At 35.4% G+C, this 25218-nt stretch overlaps 1 protein-coding gene across 1 annotated transcript in view; it reads right to left on the reverse strand.

The window, feature by feature from the left end:
- Positions 1-25218, reverse strand: part of STXBP3 (syntaxin binding protein 3) — a 53326-nt gene that overhangs the window by 20074 nt on the left and 8034 nt on the right. Inside the window, exons 2-9 of the mRNA XM_036767377.1 lie at positions 24462-24511; positions 23923-24004; positions 17941-18017; positions 11011-11089; positions 9139-9239; positions 5049-5203; positions 3453-3543; positions 1046-1170 (exon numbers count right to left, since the gene is read on the reverse strand). Of these exons, the coding sequence (XP_036623272.1) occupies positions 1046-1170; positions 3453-3543; positions 5049-5203; positions 9139-9239; positions 11011-11089; positions 17941-18017; positions 23923-24004; positions 24462-24511 (760 nt within the window). The remainder of the gene's footprint in view (positions 1-1045; positions 1171-3452; positions 3544-5048; positions 5204-9138; positions 9240-11010; positions 11090-17940; positions 18018-23922; positions 24005-24461; positions 24512-25218) is intronic.

Below are 25218 nucleotides of genomic sequence, written 5' to 3' on the forward strand. Positions count from 1 at the left end.
CAAGAAAACTATTACATCTGAGACTTTTTCATATAAATACTATAGAAATAGGCATGTCTATTAACTATATATTTTACATGTATATAAAAAATCATTCAATGTTAGTTCCTGTACAATTTTTAGTCATAGTTAAATATAAATAATGCATAGGAAAACTTACAGAAACCAAGATTTGACCAGAATGCAATAAAAAATACAATAAAAATGTAGTTATTTAAAAATATTTTTAAAATAAAGTCTTTCAAAATCAAAGTCATATTGCTCATCTAAATTAAATGAGATAATACATATGAAAAGTACTTTGTAAGCAGTAAAGTTCATAAAGTATAAATTCAATTATTATATAAAATACTAAACTCATTAAAATTATGAAATTACTTAAGAAGAATTTACTTATTTTCACTGTTGGCCTTTAACAGTAAAACTTAAGCTATTCAATATGACTGAGAAAAATTTGAAATATGGTATGTAAACAAGATTGTCCACTGATGAAATGCTATAACTTTTGCTCTTCGTTTAAGTTTCCATTTCACACTACTTCAGAGTAAATATGTTCCACTAGCCTCTAAGTTCAAAATTAAGACTATAATGCTTACCAGGAGAATAAAACTACATCTTTCAAGCAAACTTTCTATTTTATTTCCTATTAGTCTGATTCTTTAAAGGAAAATAAAATTCTAAATTTATTAAAAAACTATACCGTTTCGAGTTTTATTCAACAGAAATTCTTAATCTAGACAAATAAAACTATTAAAATGCAAGCTGCCTAAATATCAAAGTGTATAGGACTTAAAAGAATAAAACACTCAAAAATTCTCCAAAAGGAGTCATATTAACCATTCAATTTATAAGGTCAAAATTATATTTTTGTTTCAAGTAAAAGGAGCAAAAAAGAGAAGGGAGATTGTACCAAAAAGAAAATATCTGAATAAATAAAACTAGATTTCCACTGATGACTGTTTGTACAAAATGATAAATATTTCGTTTAGGAGAAAAAGCTCTTCTATGTTGTCACTTGTACTTTATGTCCCCCAATTATACTTGCTTGTATGTATCATTCTCAATTGGTAGCAGATCATATGCCATTGCTTGGAAAGTGAGTTCATGAAGTACAGTGGAGACTGGGTCAAAGCCACGATCAATTATTATGAGCTGGGAATGAGTTTTACCCTGTAATAACAAGATAACATTGTCTCAACAGCATTTTGAGGTATGAATATATATTCAATATTTAAGGAAACAAAATGTCTTTCTGTCTTGCCCCTCCCCAAGGCCCCTAAACCCTGCAGTCTCTTAATGGTTTGCCTTGAAAAAGATAAACTAAAAGGAAATACCCTAAGAAAAAATGCAATCAGGGCACCAGCATGACAAAAGTATGATTTAAAATGGAAATCAAATGATTAAAAACCAGTATAATGATTACAAAGTCTGCATAAAAAACATTCAAAGCAACTCCAGAACTTAATTCATGTCAGATCTCTTTCCTTATGTAACAGGCTCTGTAAACACTGAAAATATTATTGCAACATTTCTAATTCATTTATACCACTGGATTCTGCTGATATAGCTGAGATAAATTAAAATGATTTATAATCACTAATTCATAAAATAATCCTAAACAGGAGACTAAAATCTTTATATTAACCATGAAAAAATTCAGTTTACTAAAGACGTAAATGAGCAACAGAACTAAGAAAACCTCAAAAGTTAGATTTCCTTTATATACTTCACTTAAGAAAAATAACTCAAATCCTTTGAAACGAGCTTGTTTATACTATCTCTTTCCCCTCTTTTAAACTATAGTTTTTAGGTCTAGGACCTTTTCTAGAATAATCCCATTTGTTAATTTTCCCACTTAATGCACACACTCAATTGATGGATTCCATTTTCTAGTTGATTAACATATCTTTGAGATATGATGATTGCTATGAGCTGCAGACAAAGTCATGAGACTATAAATCCAATGACTACAAAGACCACGTCTTAATTTTTTTGTCTCTCAGTGCTTAGTACTGTGCTTTGCAGATACTGGGCCCTTAGTAAATACTTACTGAATTGAACTTAAAGAAATAAACATGATTGTCTATTTGTGCTATTTAAATATTTTTAAGTGCTGAATATCAACATAGCAACAACAATAGAAACTCATAAAGATCAAGTTTAAAAATTAATACCTAGGCATAATTTGCCTTTTCCATTTCTACTTATCTTTAATTATTATTAGTTACTTGACCCACAGACTTGATTAGAAGGCTCCTTTTGACTTCATTCTACATCATGACTTTTAAATCTATACTATCACAGAACTGTAATATACAACTTAAGGTCAATTTGCTGTCTAAAGCCTTTGCAGTTTTTCATAGCTGCTAGCTATGAATTTTCTACTGAAATTCCTCTGACTGCCAAGGTTTTTCTTGTTAGACAGGAGTTCCTAAGTATTCCCACTTTCTGTGTCCCCAGTTTCTCCCTCTCTCAGCTACCTAGGAGAAAAAAGGAGACAGTGTCCTGTCCCAGTTTCTGCTCCTGTATTTATTGATCTTTTTTGAATAAAAGACAGGAGCAAGAAGATGACAACCAAGCTGCATAGCTACACCACTACACAGATAGTGGGAAATCTGTAACACATTTTTTCCTTAGTGACGTTCCATTCTACTGTACTTAAAAGACAGGAATCTCTGGCTGCTAGCTATTCTCTAGATGTTTGTTAAAATTCAATTCTGTACAAGTTAGTTAAGGCTGCCCAAGGAACAATTACGATTTTTATAGACTTGTCTCAGAAACAGACTACTTTAATTAGGGAGAGTTCCCCAAAACTAATTTCTAAAGGCCTTTTATGTCCTATCAGAATAACATCTTACTGAATTGAACTCAAAGAAATAAACATGATAGTTTACATGTAAGCAGAATTAAAGCTTTTAAATATATCTAAAGCGGTTCATTTGTTCTTTCTTTCAAGGTATGTAGTCATTCAAGTATGTAGTCAGAAGATAATGAATATCCACTATGTGCAAATCTTTATGCTAAGAGCTGTTCTTATCCTTTAATATGAACCCCAAGCCCTTGAACCAAAGTAAGCAGTTTATGGGTTCTCTTAGTACCTCTTTACAAAAAAAAAAAAAAAAAAAAAAAAAAAAAGAGGCTATGTTATTTTCAAAAATAATCAGGAATTAGAGGATGGACAGTAAGAAAAAAAGTCTAAATTACAACTTTTGAAAGGAAACATATTACTTTCAAGCATGTAGAGTAGTAACTCAAACTGGGTTAAACAGGTATTGCTTTGTTACTTCAAATATGTAACCATTTTTCTTACTTTATTCATTTAAAAAACACCAAATTGTATTTGATTCCTTTAAAAGACAACAGACTTTTAAATTTTAAGAAAGAACAACACAGGTCTTTTGTTAATAGAGGAAGGAGACACATAAAAAGACTACTTGCTTTTCATTTTATACCTTTATTTGGCTTTTTTCATCAATCTTGTAGTAGTTTTCAAGTTTTTTTTCAACTAGTTCGGCAAGTTTTCTGGAATTATCTAAAGGTTTGCTATAAAAATGGAAAAATGTTTAAATAAATTTTAAAATTTCCTTTACAAAACAAAATTACAACATTTTTTTATAATATCTTAAAAGCCAAATTAAAAATTAATTGAAAGACGTATCTTTCTAAGTCATTCTATGAGGAATACAATAGACAGTGCTGGACTGTGAGTCAAGAAGACTGAGTCAAGATAATTATGAGCTGGGTCACCATGGGCAATACCTATCTTACAGAGCTATGGAGAATAAGACAGTTAATGAATGAAAGAGCTAGATTAATGTTGACTATCATGATAATGATTAAAAACCTGAAAAATCACTCTATCTTACCAAATTGTAAAGATCTGGTCTAAATGTTTATTTTATACTCAATGGTGTAAATTTAAATTTGAAGGTCCCAAGCAAAATTTTTCCAAGTAGTTCTTACCCCAACACACTATCTTCATAAGTAGCCCAGCCTTATCTTTGGGGCCTCTAAAGACTATGTTCCAGCCACACTCGCTTACTTCATGCTCCCCATACATAACACTGCTGTGTTACGTATGTGATATTCCATCTTCCACCTGCAGGCATTTTACACAGACTCTCTTCCTGAAATGTTCTCTGCCTGACCACCACTTCTTTTGGAATCCCTAGCCAGTGGTACTAGACAAAAGTTAAGTACATTCTAGTCCAGCTCTTTCCAAATTCTGGATTTTCAGAGTTGGAGTTAATGAGATTTCACTAAACTTGATTCTTTATAATATTTAAGATAACGAAACGGGGACTGGACCTGTGATGGTAGTGGTACAGAGAACTCCCAGATGGAAGAACTCCCTCTTACCAAGGCTTATCAGCACCTTCTCTTCAACTTATAGTCTCAGGAAGTTGCCTAGAGCACTGACAGGTCAAGTGAATTGCCCAGGGTCACAAATCTCATCTACGTCAGAGGCAGGACCTGAATCCAGATCTTATTGGGTCTAAGTCCAGCTCTTTATCTACTATGCCATGCTGTTTCTTGTGTGGGAAACAATGCTCTTTAATTTTGGAGTTTAAAACAGCAAAGAAATTAAATTCGTTATAATGATAAAAATATTAGGTATCAGCCCCACCCCCTGAATGCCAACCAAAATATTTTTCCACCAAAAAGGTACAATCAAACATCAAAAGTCTATACATAATGTCCAATTCAAGCCATGAAGCTCAGTGATGTTTTAAATATTTTTAAATGTTTATAACTCAGGCAAATAATTCTAACTGTTTTGACTTAAGTTCCCCATCTGTAAAATGAGAAGGATGGACTAGATGATTTCTAAGATACCTTACACCTCTAAATCTATAACCCTATGCAGTATAAACTTATGCTTTTAATCTCTGAGGTTGAATTTACTTGTAGTAAACTATAATGACTTAGTCTGTATTTCTCCAAACCAAAAAAAAAATCACATAACAGAAATCATTCCCTACTGCCTTTTTTGGTGTCAGCAAGTAATAACACAACTTATCATACACAGTTAATATTTAATGTCTTACCTTTTATATCTGACTCCAGGATTTTCATCCAAAGTGGCACACACAGTAACTATCTGCTCAGCCATTGCTTCCATAATGGCATCTTTGCCATTTGCACTGCCTGTATCTGGACTGTAACAATAATAGAATGCATCTGGTACGTCAAGAGTAAATACCTAAATAAGAAAAATAAAGAAATAAATATAGCAACTTAGAAATTTAAATTAATACATTTATACTACTGGTTAGCATTTAGATTAAGAAAATATATCAAGAAACATACTGTCTGGAGCCCACATTTAAAAAAAGAAAAGAAAAACCCTTGTGGCTGAGTATGCTAGGTTTCCTAATACAATCGTGTCTTTACCTCAATCACATCCCATTTTCTCTGTTATCTTGACTTCATCCTCTTTTCCTTCTCTTACTCTCCTTTCCTGATAGTCTACCTCTTTCCATGTCTTGTCTCTTATACAGAGTGTATTGCATGCTTTTCACTACCTGCATAACGAATGGAGGAATCTGAGGTAGTCAAACTAGTAAATTGCCTAACATTAGGCAGACAGAAATACAAAGCAAAACCAAAATCTGGCCTAAATTGTAAGCAATATATTAAAAATCTTAACCCACTATGGAAATTACTCTATATTCAATATAGTCATTTAAAATCATTAGCTGATACTCTCCATTTGTTTAATATTCTTCAATACTCTCATATAAAAAAGTATAAATGCTTAATTATATATACCAATAATTAAACCCTTCACCATTAAAAACAGTTCATTTGCTCATTCATTCATCGAGCAAAGTGTTGTTCTAGGCATCTAGAGAGACAGAAAAGAATCACAGGGCAGGATTCTTCACCTCCAGAGTGAGAAGACATGATAGTCATACACAAAGCAGGTGACAAGGCAAAGCAGTATTTAATCAAATGTCTAGATGACTAGTATAGACAAGTGTTGGGAGTTAGGGGTAAGAGAGAACATGGACTAGAATGGCCAAGGAAGGCCCTAGAACCAGTAGTAGGCTCTGTAGAACTCACAGGATATGGTTAGTCAGACATGAGAGGGAAGTCATTCCAGGTGGAGAAAATGATATGAGCAAGGGATGGAATGCAGAATGAACAAAGTATGTTCTGGGAATGGGGAACAGACTGCGCTCACTGGAATGGAAATTTTTTGTTAGGAGACAGCAGAAGATAATGTCAGATAGATAAGGTGAAACTAGACTGTGAAGGACTTTCAATTTGAGGTTCAAGAACTTAGATTTTATCCTGTAGGCAAGGAGGGCTATTTGAGATTCCTAAGTAAGGGTGGGGGGCAGCTAGGTGGCGCAGTGAGTAGAGCACTGGCCCTGGAGTCAGGAGGACATGAGTTCAAATCCGGCCTCAGACACTTGACATGTGTACTAGCTTGGTGACCTTGGGCAAGTCACTTAACCCCGATTGCCCAGCCAAAAAAAAGCAAAAAAAAAAAAATTAACTAAGTAAGGGTGGGAAATTATTACACTGATTTTTTGTTTTAGAAAGGTTAACTTAGTAGTAATTTATAGGAAGGACTGAAAGGCAGAAAAAGATGAGACAGAAAACCAGTCAAGTAGTAAGTATAGAAATTCAGTAATGAGATGCTGAATGTTAGAACTAAGGTAGTAACAGTAGGAATGAAAATAGAGGCATACGAGTAGCTGTTTGGAAGTAGTGACTCAAAAGATTAAGTGTCAAAGATGTCTTCAAGATTTCAAGCCTTGGTGGTTAAGGGAAATGGCTCCATTTATGGAAACAAGGAAATTTGGAAGAGTGGAAGAGGGATGCAAATTTGAGGAAAGAAGATTATTAATCTGGTTTTACATATGTTGAATTTGAGGGGAGCATGTCCTATCTAAATGGACTAAGTATAGGGAAGCCTAGTCTGAATCAGTAAAATTTTAATTATAGAATTTTTTTTAAAGATATTCAGCCAGGGGCAGCTAGGTGGCGCAGTCAGTAGAGCACCGGCCCTGGAGTCAGGAGGACCTGAGTTCAAATGCGACCTCAGATGCTTGACACATGTACTAGCTGTGTGACCTTGGGCAAGTCACTTAACCCCAACTGCCCTGCCAAAAAGCAAAAAAAACAAAAACAAAAAAAACCATTCTAAAGATATTCAGCCTTACTGCTTTGGAGTATGTAAAATAATTCAAAATAGACGACAGTGGGTTTTCTAGTAGATACCTGTAGGGTAATTATTTTAATGGATAAAACTGATTTATAATGGGCATTTGTTCCCTTCTTCTACCAGTTCTGCTACCTCAGATCTAATCCTATACTTATCTGTTTGAGGTACAAGATAAAACAGGAAGGCAGACCAAAGTAGAAGAGAGAGGGGAGGGTTCTGGAGTGGCCGCTGGTGTGTATGAAACATTAAATACCAGTTTTATAAATCATGCGTGCACACATACAAACGCAGAATGTTACCTGCATCAGAAATCAAGTATCAGGCTATCTACATGAGTCATTTTCAATTTCTCCAAGCTAGCTGCCATAGTGGATGAAGTACTAAGCCTAGCATCAGGAAGATCTGAGTTAAAATCTGGCCTCAGTCACTTACTAGCTGTGTGACCCTGGGAAAAGTCACTTAACCTCTGTTTGCCTCTGTTTCCTCCTCTGCAAAATGGGGATAATAACACCTACTTCCCAGGTTTGTAAGGATCAAAAGAGATGATAATTATAACGCATTCAGCACAGTGCCTGGTCGAGAGTAAGTACTACATAAATGTTAGTTATTATCATTATTATTGCTGTTGTTCGTGTATCCGTTGTAGAATTTGACAATGAGGTCAGGAAAGGTTTGATTTACAGTCTTCTATGAATCAAATGAATCTGCTTCTATTAATCAAATGCACCTTTCTGTTTATATTTCACATTATTTTTAAAATTTCATCTGCACCCTCTGATATTTACATACTACAATTAAGGAAAAAAATCCCTAAAGGTGATTTTTGGAGAGCACATTTTAAAATTTCTCATTAAAAAAAAAGAGGTAGTGTGGTATTAAAGAATGGCCTTACCTCAGCATCAAGAACACCCGGGTTCAGGTGTCACTTCTAACACCTACTGCTTGTGTGAACTTGGGCAAGTAACCTAATCTCAGTGCTCTTGGCAACTAAAAAGACTAAAAGTTGCAGAGACTGTATTGAGCTGACCTCTAATGGTAGAGGGAATTCATCATCTGGGAGTTCTCTATATCAATGAAGTCATAAGTCCAATATCTATTCTTAGCCCTACATTTTAAAAAGCTGAAATACTGCTTAGAAACAATCAAATCTTGAAAGAGGTGATCCTCCTCTAGGATGCTCCTAACTTCCTGAAGTAGTGATTCTTCCTAACTCCAAGTCTCAGTAAACTAAATTCTGCAAGATGCTGAAAATCTAAAAGCAGAGCAAAACACTAAGTCATCTATTAAAAAAAGATACATGGGGGCAACTAGGTGGCGCAGTGAGTACAGCAGCAGCCCTGGAGTCAGGAGGACCTGAATTCAAACTGGCCTCAGACGCCTGACACACTCACTAGCTGTGTGACCTTGGGCAAGTCACTTAACCCCAACTGCCCTACTTTCCTCCCTCCAAAAAAAAAAGATGCATGGCAGAATAAAACAAAACAACTATTCATTAACAGGGGACTCATTTATTGCTCTAAATTACAAAAAACACTTAGCTCTGCACATTAAATTACTAAATGACTATTAGAAAATATAAAATACCAAAAATTTAACAATAAGCTTCTGGCTACAATGGTAGTAGTATTTATTCTTACATATAGACATAGGTCCTAAATAAGGAATGCTTATTTTGAGTATCATCTAAGAAATGATTGCAAATCACTTAAATTTCTTAGATGAGATGATATGTGATCTGACCTTCATGGAAGTTGGTAACTGAAATGTAACCATCACTTTTCATTCTTAATACCTTGATCCAATTTAAATCTCTTCCTTTCACTTTTGTATAGACTATTTATTAGGCTTTAATCTCATTCAGAATTCAAGTGTATGTACTTATTATTTTCACATATAAATTCATAAAATAATGAGGTCAAAAATTCATTCAAAATGAAAGAAAATAAAAATGGAAAGCTTACTTGAGACTCAAGTGGAAAGAAAGATATATTTATCTCTTTACATCTTCTTATTGACTTGGAACAGGAAGACTTAATTTTGTTAAACAGACTGTCAGGGCAAACTGAAAGATAAAGATTAAAATATGGAAAGCCATTTAATTTTTTCTACCAAATATTATTAATTCAATATATTAAATCATTTTGATACTGGTAAAAGGCTTTTCTTCTCTCCTCATAATCAAATCTTACAGACATCTCTGAAAGGAACCAGGCATGAGCTGAGTCATCCCTCATTTTAAAGAATAAATTCCATTCAAGATGGTTGTGGAACAAACCCTACTTTTAGCAATTCACCTCCATCATAAAATCCCAGCCAAGCTTCCCAGGGGAAAAAAAAATTGCCAATAGACCCAGCTAAAAAATCTTGGTAAAAATGAGTTGAAAAATGGAGTCTACACGCAGGATATCCTAGGTGGGATAAAACTGAAGGCACTTCTATATTTAGCAATTTTAGGTATTTTTCCCAATACAAGATTTCCGTATTGGTGTGATCCTACCTTTTCAACTCCTCTATCTTGCCATTTTTCCTACTTATTCAAAATGCAGGAATCTTTCCATTCCTAGAAACAGCCTGACTCTCCCTTTGCCATTTCTTAATACCCTTCCTTTTACTGGGTATTTAAAATGTCTAGTATAAGTACGTTACAATTTCAAACTTTGGCACTAAGGGCCACATGAGGGCCATCTTCAGCCTAAACATTCCTTAGATTAGTAGCTTGGAGGTCTGTAAAATAAATGAGTGCCGTACTTTACTAATTCTATATGTTCAACTTTGTTTAAAACAACTTTACTTAAATAAAAGATACTAGGACAGAAGAATCTAGCAGCAGTACCAGATGCCAAACTATACTACAAAGCAGCAATCATCAAAATAATTTGGTAAAGAACAGAGAAGTCAAGCAGTGGAACAGATCAAGTGAATTTTTTAATCTAGTAATCCAGAGGACAGAAAGTAATCAATCTTTGGCTGCACTTCTGTACTCAGTGTGCCCCTCTTCATCTCTCCCTACCTCTAATACTCTAAGCCAGGAGGAAGAATGAAGCAATAAAATAAAAGGCATTTCTTAAATGCTTACTATGTGCCAAGGGCACTAAACACTATAGATATAAACAAACAAGACAGTCTCAGCCCTCAAGAAGCTTACCTTTTAATAGGGCAAGATAACACGCAAAGGAAGTATGGCTTGGGGAGGGCGGGGCTTGCTGAGGCTATGCTAGTGGGAGACAGAGGACTAGAGTGCTCCTCTGGTCTGGCTTCAAACCCAAAAAGATAAAAGTTTACCTCTAAAAATGAGGGTCTTGGGGGAGGAGTCTAAGTTCCCACAGGATGCAGAATGAACCAAAGGAGGAAGTGTTATTTGTTCCTTACCTTACTGTCACTTTTAAGCCTTTCCTGTAGTCACCATTACCATTTACTTCACCTACCTCCTGGTAGCTATTTTCTACTAAAGCCTGTCGTTTTTCAGTTTGGTAAATGGTTGGAAGGTTTCTTCTCTATCCCAATTCTGGGCTTTCTATTTTAATTTGCACATATATCCCCTCAAATTGTCTTGCTTCCCAGTTCACAAATCTCAGCTTCCATAATTTGCACTTTCATTCCATCTCAGCCACACAGAGAGATAGATAGTTCTGCCCTTGATCTCATCATCAACAATGTTTTACCATAATCCGTAAGTCTGAAATTCCTCTATCTGGAATAATATCCATAACTTCCTGCCCCTCTGTCCCTTCATATATCTCATTCCCTATCCCCACACCAATTCTTTACCCTTAATCATTCCACCCCTCTTTGCTTTCCCACATTAACACATATCTTCAAAAAAGTTTACTTACAGTCAGTGAAGTATACATATGCTGCTTTGTACTTGCCCTCTGATTTATTTGAGAAGTCACGTAAAAAACAATCTACAGACTTAAAAAAAATATGCTTTATTAGAAGTTGATTAGATGTTCATTAAATACTAAAGAAATGCTAATTTAATTGTCCCCCAACATGTTTTCCATTGTCTACCTATTGTTAACAGACCCAAAGAACCACTAACTGCACATGTAGTAAAATAAGAAATTTGTAGTTCACATGGCTTTAGGCAAACCAACACCACAACACAGAGTAACAATTGATTTACACTTCTCATTCAAAATCATAGCACCTGGAAAAGAGGGTATCCAAAGCATGAAATACAGTAGAAACATAAATGGAAAATGACACAAGAATTCATGAATTGATCATTGTGCTTGTACAAGTCAGAACTGTGAATACTGCTAAGCAGAGGAACAATGACTCTTTCAGGGAAAAACTCTACAGATACTCCCAAAAAACATGAGGTGTCCATCAAAGAATATTTATTCTTTATGCAATAATATTGTCTTAACAATTTTCTGTGCCATAAATATTGAAAAGATAAAACAAGTCGAATTTCCAGAAATAAAGATTCTTGATTACTCTTTTAATCTGAAAAAGCACTAAGACAAGGGTTCTTAACTTGGGGTCCATGGATAGATTTCAGGGGGTCCATCATTTGGATAGGAAAAAAACACCAACCTACATCTTTATTTCAATATAACTAGTTTCCTTTGTAATCCTTTGTATTTTATTTCATGGATTTAAAACTATTATTCTGAAAAGAGGTCTACAGCCTTCACCAGCCTGCCAAAGAGATCCATGACATAAAAAAGTTAAATAAATTCGGGTCATGGCTATTTAAAAAGAAGTAGCAGGAAGCAAATACCTTTAACACCTAGAAGCATTACATTTTCATGCTGCTGCAATAGGATATGTGGAGCAACAGAAATGCATATCAGATAGTGGAAAGGTTCCTCTAGGAAAATAAGCAAGTAAGGAATAAGAAAAACAAAAGGTTTAAGCTTCAATATTTAGAAATCATCCATGTTAGTGGTTAGAAAAATATGCACACCAAAAACCAAACCAAAAAAAAAAAAACCCAAACCCTGAACACAAAAATGTTACTTTGATTTTACTCAAAGATTGGAGGGGCATGGCAACCTCTCAAAAAAAAAAGACAGAGAAGATATTAATTTATTAACAGGTGACTCCAAGTATGCAAAAGCAATGAGAAAACAACAACAACACACTCAGAATCAGCAGAAAAACTGTACAGAAGATGGGAGAGGGGGGAAGATTTCTAAATATTTACTAGTCCAGATAAATAAAACCTATTTAAAATATTTGTAGATTGCAAAAATTGAATTGTACTTTAATTTTTAAACATTAAGATTATTCTCAAATTGTATATATCAGCAATTCTGAGCTGATAAAAATATATTAACTTAGGACCATAGATTAGAGGATCATAAGATTTAGAGTTGTAAGGAACCTTAGAGACCATCTAGTTCAACTCCCTTAATCTATAGATGAAAAAACTGAGGCACAGAGAAATCAAGTGAGTTTTGTTGAGTTATACAGTAGGATTTGAACCCATTTCTTCCTGATACCGAACACTAAACCTCTGTTTCTCTACAGGGTATTGTCAAATTTTGTCACCAATCTAATGCATAAATGCCCATGTGCATGTACATGTATATGTACTCATACATGTCAGCATATATGTATACATACAGATAGAAATAGGCGCTCTGCTAATGTCTAATAAAATATGTTCTTAGAGAACTGGGGTTATAATACTTCAAGAGTTTGTCTCAGTACCTAGTAGTTTCTTTTAATCACATCATTTGCACTTAATCAATACTTATACATAAAAATTTATTTTGTGAAATTTCATCAATACTGGCAGTTCTCTGTGAGGAACTTTCTTTATCAACACAGATCAATAGCTGCTCTGCAACTGACAGTCTTAGAGAATTGCTGCAGGCACTGAGCAGTTAAGTGACTTACTTGCCCAGGGTCACACAGGTGAACTTGAACCCAAGTCTTCCTCAGCTGCCAGCTCTCTGTTTAATACACCAGGTATAATACACATTAATATCTACTAAGAGACACTAGAGAATAGCCCTGGCAAGCCCTGCTTTATTCTCCTCCCAGCCGGGCCTCTCAGTCATTAGACTGAGCCACCATGACTCAACTCAGGGCTTAGTAACTTCTCACTTTGGAAAAATCACTGGAAATCCATGCCAGAGCCTCCTTCTCCCATTAGCAAATGCTGGCTAGGGATCTCCATTTTTGAGGACAGACAGGCCAGGTTCATCATGCTTTATATGCCTCCCAGCAGTGCTTCTGACTCTCCTCACTTTGCTACACCCCTTTCAGATTCTTTCTGCTTGTCTTCCCCCATTAAAATGTAAGCTCTTTCAAGGCAAGAACTGTTTTGTCCTGCTTTTGTATCCCCACTCAGCAAAATTCCTGGCACGTATTTAAGAAACATTAGAATTACTGCATGTGTCCACTGCTAGCTGGGACTAGTTGCAACCTAGAGATTTGTTTAAGAGTCCTTAAGGACTTTTACTATGTCAAAAAGATGCTTAATAAATGTTTGTTGAACTGAATGAGATCTACTACAGATATCAGTTACTCTAAAAGCAAACTGATTAGACTGAAAACAAGTAGATGATATACAAAGACAATGTTGATCAAGTAAACAAACTTAAAAGATGATTAGAAAATATTTACTGTGAAAACCAAAGATAACCAAAAACAGAAGCCAGCAGATATCACTTACATATATGTGCATGAGAACATATATGTATATGTAATTCTCAACTTCCTACAGTAAGCAGCAGAATTAACCATGCATGCTCATCTCTTTTGCCCAAAAGCTCACTTCTGCTTGAGCTAGAAGGGAAGTGAAACTAAGGATCATGGCTCTAGCTAATATTTTAGGTGGCAAAGAGTAAAGGAGGCTATAAAAAGCACAGAGCTGCTGTTCAGGGAAGAGGCACCTGATACTTTATTTGCTTTTAAAGTCCAAATGAAATCCAGGGTAGGGTTCAAAGCAAATACAAAGCAGTGGATCAAAGAGGTCAAAGATTCACACAAATACTTGAGGCCATGCTGAAGGCATAAAGGTACATGGAATTGATTCAAGATTTCTTTTAGCTAAATTTCTACACAGAGGTCAATTCATATTTTAACATAGCTATAAAAATAAGAAATTTATTATTAAAATTCTTTTTTATATACTAGTAAATTGGACTTTCATTTAAGGGGGAAAACTTTGTTATAAATAGGGAAGAGTCAACTAAAAAAAACTCTGCAACTCAGTAAAAATTTAACTTTTGAAATACACACAGAATCATACACAGAAAATCTCAGAATTGGAAGACTCACCATATCATCCCCTACTCTTACTCCAGGACCAAATATAAAGTCCTCTGTTTGACATTCAAAGTTCTTCACAATCTGATCCCTCCCCCTGCACCTGCCTGGTAGACTTGCTCTCTCCTTGCTCCACCTACCTCTTAGAATCACTGGATTCCTTCAGTCAGTCAGTCAACAAGCATTTATTAGGGGCTACATAAAGGCACCATGCTATGTGCCAAGGAGATAAAGAAGAAGACAGTCCCTGCCCTCAAAGAGCTCACATTCTAATGGGGGAGACGACATGCATATAATTATGTGTATACAAGATAGGTGTAGTGTACATGTAAGGTCATCTTAGAAGGAAGGCACTAGTACTGAAGAGGGGGTCTTATTGGAAAGGCCTCTTATGGAAGGAAGAATTTGAGCAGTCTTGAAGGAAACCAGTGATGCTGAGACATCAGGGGAACAGCAAAAAGCCCAGGGTAGTGGACATAGAAGGAAGTGAAGTATAAAAAGATGAGGAGAGTAGGAGGAGGCGTTTTGTATTTGATCCTGGAGGTAACAGGGAGATTCTGAAGTTTACCGTCTAAGTTGATTGGGAGTAACATGGTTAGCCTAGTACTTCAGGAAATCACTTTGGCAGCTAAATGGAAGATGTGGAAGAGTGAGGAGAGACCTGAGGCAAGGAGACCAACTGGTAGGTTATTTTAGGAGACTCTAGATGAGATGATGAGAGGCTGCAGTAGGATGGTGGCGGCATAAGTAGAGAAAAGGGGACACATAATAGACAAGGTGTGAAAGTAGAAACGACAAGATTTGATGACAAATTGTATATTTGGGGTGAGTACAAGCGAGCAGCTGAAGTGACACTGAGGTTGAGAGCCTGGGTGACTGGGAGAATGGAGGTGGCCTCAACAGTAATAGGAAATATGGGAAGACAAAAAGAATTTCAAAAGAAAGATAATGAGCTTTGTTTTGGACATACTGAGTGTGAGATGCCAAGGGATGCCATCTAGTTTCAGTTGTCCAAAAGGCAGTTGATGATATGAGACTGGAACTCGGCAAAGAGATCAGGACTGGATACACAAACCTGGAAATCGTCTCTATAGAGAGGATAACTAAACCCATGGGAGCAGATGAGCTCACCAAGTGAGATAAGGAGAGAAGAAGAGGGCTCAGAACAGATCCGCTAAAACCCAGCATCAACACTACTTACTGCAGGAGGCCTTTCCTGGCTCCTTTAGCTGCTAGAGCCTTCCCTAAGATTACCTTCCACCATTATTCTACATGTACCTTGTATATACCCAGTCATATACATGCCATCTCCCCCATTAAAATGTGAGTTCCCTGAAGGCAAGGGCTGTTTTTGTCTTTTTTTATATCCCCAGCATCTAGGATAGTGTCTGGCTCTTAGTAAATGCTTAACAAATAACTGCTAATTGATTCTCAGAAATAATTTATCTAACTTGTATCTAAACTAGAATTCATTCTATGAGTAAATGGTCATCCAGCCTATGTTTGAAGACAAATATTATGTTCCCATTTTACAGAAAGAGAAACTGAGGAGAGGTTTCATGACTAGTTGAGGGTCACAAATATTTGGAGCAGCCCTGAATTGAGGTCTTCCCCACTCTAAGTCTAGCATCTATCTCTATGCTACACGACGTTGCCTCCTAGCTTTGGGACTTCTGCAAATTTGAGAAGAATTCTGTCCATGCCTTTGTTAATGTTGCTGATATAAATGTTAAAAGCATAGTGCCAAAGACAAATCCTTCAGAATTTGAAGAGAAAATCTGTTCCAAGTTGACACAGAATCATTAGTTGTTGTTTTGGTATTAACGGCATTCAACCAATACAGAATGTACCTAACCATACAATCATCTATTCTACATCTCTTCATATTTTCTACAAGAGCATGAGAGAATTCATCCAATATTCTACTTAAAATGTAGGCAAACTGTATCTACAGCATCCCCTTAACCTATTAGGCCAATAACACTGCAAAAAAAAGAAACTTAAGTTGTTCTGGCAGAGCCAGTTTTGATGAAGCTTTCTTGTGATTACTGCTCCCTTATTCTACTTGCTCATTAACTATGTCTTTAATGTTACCTTCTAGAATTCTGCCAGGATTCAAAGCTGAACTAGTCTGTGCTTTGATGACTCCATCCTCTTTTCTTTTTTGAAAACTGAGACATTCGCCCATCTCCAGTCCTACAGCCCCACACTAACTCTCCATGACCTTTCTGAGATCAATGCCCCGAAACTGGGGCTGGATGACTGGAACTTAACAAAAGGTAGCTTTGTACTTTCTATTTCCTATGTCTTGGACAAATTTATTAGGCTTTCTCCCACCCTCTTCTTTCTAATACAAAGGCAAATTTCCTTAATAGGAAAAGAGAAGAAAATAAGAGTTACATAGCCCTTGCCTTCTCTCAGCTGTCAGTGATCCACAGGGTTTCTTCTTAACCGTTTTTCATTCTTGACTTCAGCACCGTTGACATTTTAAAATATATCCCCCATTCTCTATCCTTCCTTCTATATTCTATATGTATCTTTAAAAAATCTAAAGCGGTTTATCAATCTCCTATATAGCCACAATCTCTTTAGACAAGTCCCTTTTTCTTTCTCATATGAATTGTTTCTCTTTGTATCTTCAAATTTGCATTCTTGAAATGTCTAGACCCTTTAAAATCTATTTTAAAATCCAGGGTGCCTACCAAACAATCAATTAATCAACAAATATCTATTAAATGCTTACTATGTGCCAAGTAGCGCTGGGCACTGAGGATACAGCTACAAAGAGCTCTTGACCCACTAACTCAGCTCCCCATGTTTGGTGGTCCTTCTCTTCTCAGTGTGACATTCTTTCTTTCTCCAGCCTCCTGACCTGTTGGATTCTTTTCTACTTCTTCAAGAGCACTTTTTGTTTGTTTGTTTGTTTTTACCTTCAGTCTCTTCTTCCATTTTTAAAAGACATTTTTCCCCTCTGACAAAATGAAGAGGTGTCCCTTGAGCCACACTATTCCTTCTCTTTTAGGAGGGAGGCCCACTTAGACTTCAAGCACAGCCTGCAGTAATCCAGTCATGCCAGAAAAGACAAACGCTGCACATACTACTCAGAACATGGCAGAATCCTCCCTGCTCTACATATTTGCAGGAAGTGAAATCCTCAGGCCTTTCTTGTTCCTGATAAGCACTTCTGATGGTCAACTCTAGTTTTTTAATGGTACATTTTAATGTTTCTGACATAGCACATTTTAATATTTCATTTTTTTCAAAAAGCAAAACTACAAGCAGAATAGTACAATGGAAAGAACACCAGATTTGGAGTCAAAAGACATGGGTTCAAATCATGTATCTGCTACTCATAAACTTTGTGACCTCAGTGACAAAGTAATTTAGCTCTTTGAGCCTGTTGCTCATTTTACAGATAAGGTGATTAAGTTACATGATCTTTAAAATCCATTATAGCTCTAAATCTATGATCCTATAAAGCTGAGGAAAAAAAATACATAAAAATTAATTTCTGAAAAATTCAAAACACTAACCTTTGACGTTGGAGTTATAAAATAAAGTGCTTTCATTTGTCTGACAGGCTCGCGATTCTTATAAATATTTTCCACAACTAGTAAAAAAGAAGAGAAATTTTCTATATATATATATATACACATATGTTTGTACACTCAAAATCCTAGCAAAATTAGCCTTATATTGTGCTTATCTTATGATAAAATTAGCATTTAGGATATAGTATGCTCACCACTTACATAATTCCCTTCAAAACAGATTACCTCATTTGATAAATGAGATGAGAGGTCTTGAAAATGTGTGCTGTAGCATTATTCGTTCAATAACCCTTGAATGAAGCTGCCTCCTCATTATGAAGAAAAGTCAAGCAGCAGTAATCTGGCAGCAAGGCAATGGCTCTACAATTTAAAATTGCTAAGCATAGGCTGAATGGCTGCATAAAATACTCAAATGGTCATAGCGAAATGGGGAGTGTGGGGATGTTAAAGAAGGGGAAAGAACAATGGAAAAAAGGCACATTAAAAGAAAGAATCTTAAACAAAACAGCTTTTAAATTATAACATTTGGTAATGCTGTCTGACTAATGGTCATGCATCTATCATTTCTCACAACCTTTATATGTCATTAAACAGTTCAATACTTTAAAAACAACACTTTAATATTGCTTTCAGGAAATTTTTATGAAAACTTTACTAGAATTCAGTCAATACATGTTTTCATCATTTATTCTACAACTCTTTGTAATTAACTGATATCAACTAACATAAAACATGCTTAAAGTACTAAAAAAAAGTTACAAGATTAATTATTTCTTTTCAAAACCACAATTACTTTTAGATAAAAAAATTTTGCTTCCAAATCAGTATTGAAAAAATCTATATTGTAAATAAGAATACCACATCTTAGGAATATGTTATTGGCAAAAAGCCCAGAAACCCTAGCCATAATTAAACCCTTAATCAAGCTGATGAGCAAGGAAGGCTATTGTTTGACTTCTCTTTTAAATAGGGACATCTACTTCCCCCCTCCTCTCCCCACCAAATCTGGATAAGCAAAATACTGAAGCAATCTGTGGTTGATCTCAGGTCCAATCTCTTAAAAGTAACATTGTGGATAAAGTTATGTTATTAGCTAGAGATAAGATTTTCAAATTGTATTGATAATTTAATTTATACTGACATATACTGATTTGTACTGATAATTTATTCCCAATTATTTAGTTGCAAGATCAGATTTAAGTTTGATTTATTTGTTTTGGAGAGCCCATTAGGTGTCACTATTTCAGTTTCATTACTGTATATTTAAAGTGAAGTGTTTTTATTTTTGCCTTTTTGCTATATACTCTTCTATTTGGGAAAGAGGGTTAAAAACCACTGTGAAATTAGAGAACACTTATGGAAATCCCTGAAAAATGTTTTAGCTTGTTAGTCACAGGGAATATACATTTTCTATTTACTGTGTAAAATGGGTATTTGATTTACTAAATAATACAGGTGAAAAGCTATGCTTGTTTAATATGTAACAACATAAGGAACAAACCATTTTCTAAGTCATGACCCTATTTAAAAATTTTGATAAATGGCTGAGATGATGAAATAGAGAATAAATAGGGCAGATATCATTATCCCTATTTTATAAGGCAGTAAACAGGCTTAGAGAGGATAAATGACTGGTTAAAGGTCACATGGCTATTCAGTGACAGAGCTGGGATTAGAACCCAGGTCTTTTATATTTTAGCCCACGGCTCTGATGTTCATAGAAAGTTATGAGCTAAGAGGTTAGTTTAACATTTAAGTTACAAATAAATAACTAATATCAGTTTTTTTAAATCAAAAAGAAGTTGCTATTATCAGGATTGCGTGTTAAGGAAACTGTGCATTAATACCATTGCATTCAATTCAGATTAGCCTTTATGAGAATATCATATATAATCTGAGGTCTCACTATCTGCAAATGACATAAAATACTTCAACAGGATTCCAAAAAGAGCTCCACGACAAAAGCAGGACACAATTATGATTACTTTATTGGGATAAAATGAGATCTGAAGAGGACTAAATAATCTTACAACATTTAAAACAATATGGTATAGGTGACCACAAGTTACTAATCTTTATTTTCGCCAAGAACAAGAGATAAGAAGGTTAAAATAAAACAGGAAAAGGGTCTGAGTTAGGGATAGAGTACCTAACAATGAGCGCTATTAGATATTCCAATATTTTTCAAGAAAGACTGGATAAATTAGGATATTGTGTAATTTTGTCTGAATTAAGCAGTTTTAAGAAGCCTTGTAATTCTTTGATGACTAATTATCTTTTGCATTCTCTTATATGAGCTTATTTGGTATACAAATGACTTAATCTATCACATACTACCAAATGCATTCTTTTTGTTGTTGTTGTTTTTTGGCACGGCAATTGGGATTAAGTGACTTGCCCAAGGTCACACAGTTAGTAAGTGTGTCAAGTGTCTGAGGCTGGATTTGAACTCAGGTCCTCCTGACTCCAGGGCTGGTGCTCTACTCACTTCGCCACCTAGTTGCCCCAACCAAATGCATTCTTTTGATAAAGCACATATGAGAGTAAATTTCCTCCATTTCCAGGATCCAGGAAACAGATGCATTTATAACATTAACACCTACATTTGCACATACACAAGTATTTTTAGAAAATACAAAAGTATTCTTGGGTCACCAATGAATTGCAATCTGCTCCAATAAAGTCAATGCCTGTACTATGATGAGATCCTGGAGCAATAAAAGTTTTGAAAATTGATATCCGCCTCCAAAACAGTGACTGAATCTAGTAAGATGAAATTCAACAGGAATAAATGTAAAGTCTCGCCCTTGGATATTCCACCCCACCCCCTCAAAACAAAAACAAAAAACAAATAACTCAACTTCATAAGGATAAGATAGGGAAAGAATGGCAAGACAGTTGTTGTTTAGTCATTTTTCAGTCGTGTCTGTCTCTACGTGACCCTCTTCTGAGCTTTTCTTGGCAAAGACAGTGGAACAGTTTGCCATTTCCTTTTCCAGCCCATTTGACAGATGAGGAAACTGAGGCAAATATGGCTAAGTGCTTTGCCCAGGGTCACACAGCAAGTGTCTGAGACCAGATTTGAATTCAAGAAGATGAGTCTTCCTGATTCCAGGCCTAGCTCTTTATCTGCTGAGACAGCTAGCTTCCCCAACATAGTAATTACTCCGAAAACTGGGGGCTTAGTGGGCTGAACCTCAAAATAAGTCAGCAGCGTGATGTTGTAGCCCAAAAAGCTAATGTGGTCTTGGGCTAAATGTAGCTTTCAGGAAAAGGGAGGTAATAGTGCCACTGTATTCTGCCATCATCAGTCTTCATCTGGAGTATTGTATTCAGTTGTGGGTGCCACTGTTAAAGAAAGACTATGATAAGCTAGAGCTTGTCCGGAGGAGGGCAAGCAGGATGGGTAAAGGTCTTGAGTCTATGTCACATGAGGATTAGTTGAAGAAACTGAGAATGTTTAGCCTGGGGAAGAAAAGACATGGGAGAAACCTCATAGCTGCTTTCGAGTATCTTCAGACCTATCATACAGAAGAAGGACTAGCCTGATTCTGTTAGGCTCCAGAAGGACCCAAAAAAAAAAAAAACAGAAGCAAGGGGTAGAAGTTTCAGAGAAGCAGATTTAGGCTTGATTTCCTGAAAAGCTTCTTACCAATTATAGCTGTCCAAAAGTGGAATGGACTGTCTAGAAGAAATAGGTTCTTCCTCTTTGGAGGTCTTCACACTGAATCATTTGTCAAGTATGTTATCGTGGAGACTCCTTTTGTGAATGAATTGAACTAAAAGCTGCTAAGGTCCATTCAACTCTCAAATTCTGTGTTTCTGAGATCCTGAAGTGTCAATTTTTTAAAAACAAGGTAGAACTGGCTCTTGTGTAGAACCCAAGAACCTCTTGACCCTCTTCTTGCTCTATATTTTCAACCATGAGTTCACTTTAGTAAGTATATGGAAGCTACAACTAGCCCTAAATTCTTCTCTGAACTCCAACTTTGAATCTCCAATCGCTGACGAATACATCTCTACCTGGATGCCTCATTACCATCTCAAACTCAATGTCTCAATGGAATTAATCATCTTCTACCCTCAGTACAACCTCCTTCCAAATTTCTATTTCTCACATAGGCACCACCATTCTTCCAGTCACTCAGGTTCCAAACACTGGAATTATCCTAGGCGCTTTCTTCTACATCATCTACAATTTGGCTCTATCCTACCTTTTCAGATTTATTTCACATTACTCTCCATTACACACTTTAAGTTCTAAACAAACTGAACTACTAGGTGCTTACTCAATTTGACACTCTATCTTGTACCTTCATGCATTTGCAGAGGTTGTTCTCCAGGTCTGAAACATGCTCCCTTGTCATCACTATCTTTAAGAATCCTTACCCTTTGTCCCTCTTTGTCCTCCCTTTTGAGGTGAGGAAACAAGACAGACCCGATCAAATATTTCTTCATTTTCCCACTTAGCTATACTCATTTTCAACTTCTTTGGTTTCTCCACTATCCCCCCATACAAGGTACTCCCCTCTTCCTTTAATAGTTAGCTCAGGTAGTAACCTCAATACGTGAGGCCTTCCCAGAAGCCCCCAATTGCCCTCTTCCTCTTCAAATGACCTCGTATTATATTTATCTGTGTGCATATTGTAGCCTCTCCAGTGTAGTGCAAGCTCCTTGGGATCAGGAACTGTGTGTAACATCACCATCCCCACCCCTTTATATAGGAAATCTTTTATGGTAACAGACTGATGAGGAAAACCCACGGTAAACTTCAGAAATCCTTAACAATGTATCCTTTTGGCAATTCAGGATGAGGAAAAGATTCAAAAAACTTAAAAAAAACTCTTTTAAGTAACAAGTGGCATGCCTGGTATTGAGGCCCAAGGGTAAAGTTGGACTAGGTAAAATAGAGGTTTTGTGGATGGGGTTCTCAGGGAAATGTAGTCAGGAGTTTTAAATCAGTGCTTGGAAGTTGGTCTTTGTTTAGAAGTACTGTAAACAGAAGTGGATGCTATAATCCAAAAATGAGAAATGGACACTATAAAACTTGGAGTTTTCTATTTTGCCTACTGATATTTGCGGAAAGATACAAGTTAACAGCATTTCTACCTGCACATAATACTGTTTAGTTTAGAGAAATTTCCTGGCCTGAGAAATGAAATTATGGAAATTATGGTCGTTTAGAATGTGTAATTTAGAATTTTAAAACTTGGGTTCAAATCCTGGTTCTGCTATTTGCTACCTGTGTGAAGTTGGGTAAGTTACTAGTATCTCTGAGCCTCATTTTCTTTATCTGTAAAATGAAGAGATTAGACTAGATGGCCTTTCAGGTTCCTCTTTCAGTTTTTATTCTATGACCTATGAGTTCTGTCTGTGTATTTCCAGCACCTTGCACACAGCACACAGTTAACATCTGCTTAACTGAACTGATGGTAAAATGTCATAATGTTATCAGGAAATCTAAGCACAAAGTGTGTAAATGACTTGCTGTCATGACTAGATGAACTTTCTTTTTCTTTTTCAGTTTTATTATTGTCTTCTGTTGTTAAATCATTTAAGTCATTTCCAATTAATGTCATTTGGGCCCATCCTCCCTACCAAAACACACACACACACACACACACACACACACACACACACTGAACCTTTTCCTATAACAAAGAAAAACATTTAAGTAAAGCCAAATGACAAAGAGCTAGGTCTGACAGTACAGCTATTTCTTCACAAGTAAATCATTAAATAGGCACTACCATACGGGTTCATTTCACAGGGGCATTCTAAAGATCAGCACAGATACAAAACTATATAAATATCAAATCTGATTATCTGAAAAACATGCCTATCTTGGTGATTGTCAATCTTGTCAAAAACTTAAAACTTTCAAACTTTTGTAATAATACCCAGAAACCTCTCACATGTCTCCAAATAATCGAAGTGGACATCAACAATATTACTGACACTCACCAGTTATACCCTCTGCTAGAAGATCTGTCATTTTGCAGCATGATGCCAAAAGCTTAGTGGTAAATTCATCTAAAAGCATTATCTAAAAATAAAAATAAATTAAAAATTAAATAACTCATGACTACTAATAGTTACAAGAAGCAAATTATGTTCCATTAACTTTATCAATAAAATTCATCTAAACTTAAAAGCAAGTGTTCTGTGAAATATGATGGAAAATTCCAATGCTGGACTGAACATTTATTCATTTAATTTACAAAGCCATGAAAACTAGCTTTCTCTATGTTTGACAATATAGTCTCTGTGAACCTATGTATTTATACTTTTCCTATTTTATGATCCAAGATGTTTTAAACAGCACAGTTTTTATTTCCTTACATTTTACATGTAAAAATCCATGGTACTTTGTCTATAATAAGCACTTAATACTTTTTCATTCATTCAAACACGCTTTTTTGCCTATGATTGGCATCAAATTCTATTAAAAATATAATTGTCAGCTGTAGACACAATACTGAAACAAAACATGCAATTTCTACCTTCCATTCTCCTTCCTTCTTACAGTCATCAAGTACTGTTGTTTTTATTTCTGCAAAGAAAAAAGACATATACATAAAGAAATATATATTTTAACAGTTAAAAATACTAAAGTCGCTTAACAAGTGGTTCCCACAATATGGGAAATTGTTAGACTATATCTTAACAATGACTTTTTAAATGGATTACTGATTCATTTTATTCTCAGTTAAATTATACTTTTAAGGTTACAATCTATTATTAAGACATTAAAACCAAAAGTATGTAACTAAGACTATAATTGTGAACTAATCTAGAAAATATTTCTGAAACTATCACTTCATGCTGTTTTCCAATTCCACTTAAATCTCAAGTTAAGAACACTTGCTTTAGACAATACAGATTGGAAAAAAAGAAACTAATTCCAAAAAATCTAAACTATTATAAAGTAGATTTCTAGCTATCCTATAGACAAAGACATCACTGGAATTTTCAACTGGCATGAGCATTTAAAAATACATACATTGTAATACCTAAGTCAGAAAAAGCCTACTGGGAAGAGACTGGCCTGGGAGACTTGAGTTTTAATTACTTTGTAATAGACAGTGAGATATCTGGGCAGTTTCCCTATCTGTAAAATGGCAATATCTATCTTTCTATTCCCCAAGATTTTTGTGAGGATCAAATAAGATAATATATATGAAAACTCTTAACAACATTTTATTATGTATTAGCATCTCTTTGGAGTTTTTCCACTTCACTTAAATCTTTATTATGGTT

This window comes from Trichosurus vulpecula, chromosome 7, assembly GCF_011100635.1.
Source record: "Trichosurus vulpecula isolate mTriVul1 chromosome 7, mTriVul1.pri, whole genome shotgun sequence".
Lineage (NCBI taxonomy): Eukaryota > Metazoa > Chordata > Mammalia > Diprotodontia > Phalangeridae > Trichosurus > Trichosurus vulpecula.